At 31.9% G+C, this 7,500-nt stretch overlaps 1 protein-coding gene across 44 annotated transcripts in view; it reads left to right on the top strand.

Moving 5' to 3' along the window:
* The window catches only part of LOC106871604 (titin), a 454,558-nt gene that overhangs the window by 320,926 nt on the left and 126,132 nt on the right, over positions 1–7,500 (top strand). For 30 of the 44 annotated variants that reach the window (XM_052967415.1, XM_052967425.1, XM_052967440.1 and 27 more), the window contains 2 exons: positions 575–787; positions 4,793–4,849. The exons of 9 other annotated variants lie outside the window; for them this stretch is intronic. In XM_052967415.1, coding sequence (XP_052823375.1) covers positions 575–787; positions 4,793–4,849 — 270 coding nt within the window. The remainder of the gene's footprint in view (positions 1–574; positions 788–4,792; positions 4,850–7,500) is intronic. 5 more of the 44 variants (XM_052967423.1, XM_052967435.1, XM_052967436.1 and 2 more) reach the window with 2 other exon arrangements.

Raw genomic sequence — 7,500 nt, forward strand, 5'->3', positions numbered from 1 at the left:
CCTGCATGTTTTTTTTTTCTTTCCAAACTCCTCCAAATATTTAATTCTTCCTAACAGATTATATTACCATTCCTATCAAATTTTTTCAATATGCATGACTCCTCATAATAATCACATCTAGTTAGACTTCCTCTCCGCTAATACTTTAAGGAAAAAACACTCACAATATTGATCATGAATATTATTTATTGTTTTGAATTATATATTCAACTTATAAACAAGTCACTGACTATTTTTACAGTATTTCTTTTAAATTTGTTTCATCCTTAAGTTTGTTTTTTTTTTTTTTTTTTCATGAATATCATTATTTTAACGTAATAATTTTGATGTTATTATCAAAGTTTCTTTGTATTCAGTTTTGGGGGAGGAGACATTTTATTTTAAAGGAAAAAAACATACATAAAGGTTTCTTTTTTACTTAAAGAATATATATTCTAAAATATATATATATATATACACATATACACTCTTCAGTGACAGTGATATATGAATTGACAAAGATATGTATCTCTATATACTATTTTTTAAACGTTCTGTTGCCCCGCCCCAATTTTTGTTTATTCATCCATGACAGATGAAAAACCGTCTATCACTGAAGAAACTATAGTAAGTAGAGTGAAGGGAGCTGGGACTGTGACGTCAGTCATCACCAAAACCGTTGTCACAGAAACAGTCGCTAAGGAAGCTATTGTCAAAGACGAAGCCCCAGAAGTGATGGCTCCGTGTGTGGACGTTGCTGATTCAAGATCATCAAGCGGCAGCTCTATCTGCGACAAAGAACAACAAGGTACAATGCACGGTGTGGAATAGCATGGTCTGCTTTAATCGTCAGACTTCTCCAAGAAAAAAAAAATAGTTCCTTGTGTTTTCTTGAAGAACATTGAACCCCCTTGCTGAATTTTCTGCATGATATTCCGTCTGCTTTCGGTGATCACTGTAGATGACTGCACTTGACACTATGATGACCAACATGAACTATTATTTCTTTTCCTTTTTTTTTTTTTTGAGATTTTGTTTGTTTTATTTTGTTTCCTCTTTTTTAATGGGTCCTCATATAAGTGTAAATTAGATTAAGCTATCTCAATAACCTCATGAGATTTACACTTTTGTTAATAATCAATTCAACCACCATAAGAACTAATAATATTGCTGAGATCACATTGCTGATAATATCAACCAGAGGCATCAATGGTTCTAATCTCACCATGGGATCTACTTGACTCAGAAAAAAAACAGCAGCTTTTTTTTTTTTTTTTTCAATCCCCTCAAAGAAATCCATGTTGAAATAAATGTGAGCAGAGAATGTATTGTGTTGGTATTACAGAATTTTAATATCACGAACTGAGAAACTACTTAAATTATATTTGCAAACTATTTGAGGACCCTGATTCTTTGCTTCCAGTTGGCTGACAAACTATATCCTTGTTTGCCAAAATCTTTTTCTTTTTCATGACAGTTTTGCATTTTCCATTTTAACAAATTTTAGACGTCATCTTTCCTTTCCTTATTTCTCTTTCAAATGTCTTACTAACATTGATATGGAATTTTAAAATTGTGTTTGGCCTTTCCTTTTGGGATTGTGACCACTTGGAATTTTCTGAAGCTGCATATTCTGTGACTCTTTTTTGCTTTGAATCTACCTTCAGGTTGAAGAAATTACTTTCCTCTCTAAGATTCTCTGTAATCTATTGGTTCTTTGTTCTCCAACTTTAAGCTAACAAAATAGAATGAAAAATAATTAGAATTTTCAGAAATATTTGCATGAAGTTTTGGGATGCAATATTTATCAAACTTGAATTAGTTTTTATCTTTTTTTTTTTCCTATATTCCTCTCTTCTAAGTTCTTAAAGCATGCCTCCTCTCTCTCAAGAATGCCATTCTTCTAATTTTACTGTTTATGCCTGCAGTTACTTCATTTTTCATTCAGTTTTTGGATTAAATAGAGATTAATTTATTCTGTTAACTCTAGAAAATAATTCATTAAGTTTTAATGTTTTTTTAAGAGAAGTGAAGTTTATCTTACTCAAATTAACATGATTAATGTTAGGTGGCTTCTTTCTGCTTGTTGTTATATAAGTTATTAACATCTGATGTAATCCTGTTCAATATATTCTAGTGGCATTGCTTGAGAAGAAATATAAAGCCACAAATAACTCATATCTCTGGCTTCTGCATGTTATTCTTGAATCTACCTGTCTTTCTTTTTAGCTTTTAAGTATTTTAAGAAGGTAGTGGAGAAATTGCATTAATGGATATATCTTTTCACATGGAAAAAAAATAGAGAATTTTTCAAGTTCAATTTTGAAATAGAATGTCTTGTCTGTGTTAGTTCATGACATCATTAACATCAAGGTTTGGAACGTAAGGTCTTAACACTTGTATTACTTCATGTAACAGATTCTTTGTTGCCTTATTTTACTCTGTATTCAGAAGTTTGGGTTTATATTCACTTTTAAGGCTTTGTTACTGCTTTACTTTTTCTTTCTTTGTTTTTGTTTTTCATTTAAAGTTTGTTTTGGCTTCTGTATTAGCAAGTTAAGCAACTCAGAAAGAAGCATGTGCAATTCTGATTAATCCAGGAATTAAGACTAATTAAGCATTATATGTGATCTTGTAATATATACTCCTCTTAGCATATTAATTTATGTGTGCAAATTGCACCACCATTCTGATAAATATTTTAAGGGATTCATCCTAAGAGGTCTATTTTCATAAGTTACTAACTTCATATGTTTGCAATCTAAACTATCATAGATTTTCCTATGACAATATTGCTATTAGCTGTTTTTTACAACATAAAATAAAAACATCTTCAGAAAGATAAAGTAACCATCCAAAAAATATTTTCTGTGAAGCATCAAACAAACTGAGCATCTTGGACTTCTTTTAAAGAAGGGTCGAAAATGACCAGTGCTACTTCATGCAAATAGACTTTTCAGCCATTGATTCATCATTGTTAATTTTTTGTATTCTGCTACTGTGTAGAGAAATAATCAGTTGATTTGAACCTCATTTTCACCCACACCAAATCTCGGCTCACTTAAAATATCATTGAAATACTGACTATATATATATATATATATATATACTGTTGTGTATAAGTGGCCATTATTGTATATCAATAATAATGATTGTGATATCTGACATAAACATATAGCAAGATATTATATAGACAGGATGTTGAGGTACATCAAATCAAACTCATATTACTGGTACTTGGTTACTTTGGAAGGTCAACTGATATTATTGACATAGAAATGTTTTTACTTCTTTGTTTTATATAGGAAATTTTTTTTGGTGAATTTTAAATCTGTTGTAGTTGGTCACTTCATTCCTGCACTGATCAATTCTATTTGTCTTGTATATGGTCAGTAAATAATTAGTGCTGGATTAATCAATATGGTTAAACAATTAGTGTTGTACAGGACTAAGTGGTCTTAAATAATTAGTGGTCAAGCAACTGTATTTTACCAAAATCAGTCTGTCCTTAAGTCCAGATAAAATTTTGATCATGTCTGGCTGTAATTCTGGATTTTATCATCATCATCATCATCTTCATTTTTATTATTATTATTATTTTTATTATTATTATTATTTGTGTTGGTGTCAGTTGCAAATATATATTTGTGACCATTTCTTTTAAGCTTTAGTGGCTTCTTGTTTTGTGGTCAGCTGGTCAGCCTTGTCTTTGTGCACACTTTTTTCTCTGGGCAAAACAACAATTCCGTTTAATTAGTACTTTAGTTTTAAAACTTTAACATTGTAGTTTTCCTCTAATAATTTCTCTTCTATAGTTAATTAAAAATTACTTTAACATATAAATTAAGCTATTGTCATGAAGTTGTTTCACTTCTGCCAAATTTATTCAAATTGTACTTTAAGTCAGAAACAATCAATAAACAATACTGTTAATGTTAATAATCTTTCATTTATTCATGGTACTGTAATGGCTTGCAAACTTGGTAACAGGAATAAATTAATTAAAAAAAAAAAACATTTTTTAAGTGATTAATAAAATTATTAAATAAATTATAAAGTATTTTATAAAATAGATTTTGAATAAAATAATTGAAAATTATTAATTTTTTTTATCAGTTCACATATGCAGATGTAGCTATTGGTATTATTGATGTAGCATTGATATTATTTGTGTGCATGTGTGTATGCTCTTAAACACACATTCACACATGTACTTAGTCATTTCCTTAAAACTGAACATTTGTATTGTTATTCTGAGAGTCTTGTATGATGTTCTTCAAACAAATGCCACGCAGGAGGAACTCAGTATAGCAACTGTGATTTTACAAATCAAATCGAGGAATAACACTCTATGACAGGTATCGTCCCTTGCATTACGGAAACATTGCATTTCCTAAAAAATCTTACTGTAATGTGGTGCTGTGCAATGTGAAGCATGTTTTCTGTATGACTTTCATGTTCATAGACTTCTGTGCAACAGGGAAGTCTGTAGAAGATAGGTTTTATGTAGTGGGATTCCACATGAGATTTTCCAGAATGCAAACACTTCTATAATACAAGGGCTGCTTGTGTATTTATATACATAAATATATATATATTGAGTATTTTTCTCGCATCTATTTAAATGCACACACACATACACACTAGTGTATGTATGTGTAATTAAATATATATATATATACATATATATATATATATATATATATATATATATATATGTATATATGATGGACAGATAGATAAGATAGTATTGTTGTAATTTTAAATAGCCATCTAATATTTTTAAAACTGTATTGAATCTGTCATTTTTCAGAAATTTTACCTCAAACTAAGACTCCTCCACCTTCACCAACTGAAACGTCTACATCAGGTAGCTGTCTTTATTAACTAGACTTCCTAATATTTAGAGACATTTACTTGCAAGCACGTTTATTTATATATATATATATACAAACACACACATGCTGGCCTACCAACCAACAAACCTCTTGTTAGAATTTCTGATGGTTTTTTTTTGCTTGCATTAACAAATTAGTCTAGTCTATTTAGAGATTGTATGCTCTTCAGCTGAACAACAACACTCATTGCATACATACCTACACACACACACACGCGCGCATTATTTGGCTGGTCTTATTGGCATCATGGCTCAAACCAACTCTGACCCTCCTTGCTTAAGCAGAACACTGCACACACATACACACACTGAGAATCATGCTTGCAATTGACTGCTGATTGGTAGAGTAGTTTGTGTTGGTAGTTACCTTCCTTATGCCAATTGGTAAAGGGTCATGGTGGTTTAAAGCTTCCTTTCAGTTACAATAATATGAGACCTTATTCTGGATCTTTGATTTAATTTTCAGACTGGAATCCATAATCATATTATGCTTGTTTCTCTTTAAATAGCATCCATATCCACCATCCACTCAACCCTCCTCCATATTACTGAATGACTTGTCCACCTTATATTCTTCAATGTTCTGATCAAGTTAGCATGATGAAGTTTCTGGAAACAATGGTACTGTGATGTGGTTCCTGCCTACATCAACTTGCCTTTCTTTCTCTTTGGGTCTGATCAGCTGTGACAACCAAAAAATGTTGGGATTGGGTGACACAGAATCTCTAATATTGTGAATCTACCATCCTCAACATTGTTGGGGACTGAATGATATAGCATGTCCATACTTCCCTAACTTCTTTGAAACAGTAAAGATTGGGTGACAGGACATCTCAACACCAAGCTCCTTCAGTATTACTAAGACTGAAGAACTATGACACCTCCCAAACTCGCTATTCAGTTATGTACATTAGAGAACTGAGAATGTTCCAGTGGTACCCCAAAGATTTTCGAAGGAACATGGGATAGGGAGGTGTTCCAGTGCTTTACCTTAGTCATAGAATATTAAAATAAGTGGGCAGCATGAAACCATTTTTTGAGAATAGCATAGAGATGTTTGATGGAACATATCTGATATCTTAGATAGAGAGGTGAAGCATTGAAAAGTAGGTTTAAATCTGGAACATCAGCTCTGTCAATATCACCAATTTGACTGAAGGCCTCCTCTTCCTCCTCCAACTAATCAAAAATTGTTTTTAAATGTCTGAAAATTACATTATTGATACTAGCAATATTGGTTTCTTGTAGTTGATTTACACTGCAGATAGTAGGGTAATCACCAATCATACATTGCCCTACCCATTGCAAATGGTTTTTAGCATGGTTTCCCTTTATCCTCTTTATATTCATTTACTCTTTTATTACAGAGTTGTGCAGTTCATTAAAGTATATGAATTGTTAATTGAATTATTTCAATCTTTTTTTTTTAAGAACTCCTTCCACACCTTTGCCAGCCAATGACGGGTCAATAGAGTTCACCCGAGTTTTATTTTCACTAGAATGTTCTATTTTAATCATTCTTTTCTCCAGCATCTCATCCCTATTTAAGTTTTTATTCCTTGTCATTTAAGCTAGGTCAACCCTTTGTTGAGCAGACCTATGATCATAACCACTTCCTTCTAGGTGAATATATATATATATATATATATACACACATACACACACACACATACACACACTGCACAATGTATCCTTCCCTCATATAAAATGGAGGTATGATTTATGTCAGATTTGGCTGCTGCTATTTTGGTGCTGGTTATAGGGATATAACCATGAGGTTATATCCCTATGATATAATGAGGGATAGGCATAAATGCAGTGCTTCCTGCTGGCAGCACCATACAGATCACCATCTTCAAACTACATGGTTTATTTATTTTGACTTTGTGGCTGATTCAGTTACACATCACTAAGCACACTATCAGCAGTTGGAATCTCAAACTTTTCATGTTGCTTCTCTTGGAAGTTATTCATTTATTCTTACACACACACACACACACACACACACACACACACACACACACACAGATGCAAGCATTGCATATATCAATACATATATGTATATCCAACAAGAAACTACTATTTCATACTTACACACAGATCAAAATCCATGTGCAGTAATATGCATACGTTTATAGAGCTATGTAATAGCTGAGTTGGTATACATAGGCATTCAGATTTATATGCATGTACACATACATTCATGCATTTGGACATAAATAAAACATGAATTATTGTTACAAGACTCTCAGCATACATGTCTACCTAGAAATTCGATTCATGAGCATCATTTTTGATCTTGGCAAGATTTTATGGAAGGAATACTGCTTCTTGATTAGCAACCAGTTCTGTTTTTAGTTGAGGCATATGCAGAACATTCATGCATATAGACCTATACAGATATCTACATGCATATATTACAAGCCCCTAATACTTATTTTTGCTAAACTGCTTTTATCATGTCATTCATTGTAGCTTCATTGGAAATACACCAACCAACCAACCAAACTGGATTGTTGATCCCTCCTGTTTCAACTATTTTAGGGTCATCATGCTGTTATGATTAAACTTTACACCCTTCTCTTAAGTGTAGATTCTTTTTCTTAAAATAAACCAAATTCTTT

Source organism: Octopus bimaculoides, chromosome 4 (genome assembly GCF_001194135.2).
Source record: "Octopus bimaculoides isolate UCB-OBI-ISO-001 chromosome 4, ASM119413v2, whole genome shotgun sequence".
NCBI classification, from domain to species: domain Eukaryota; kingdom Metazoa; phylum Mollusca; class Cephalopoda; order Octopoda; family Octopodidae; genus Octopus; species Octopus bimaculoides.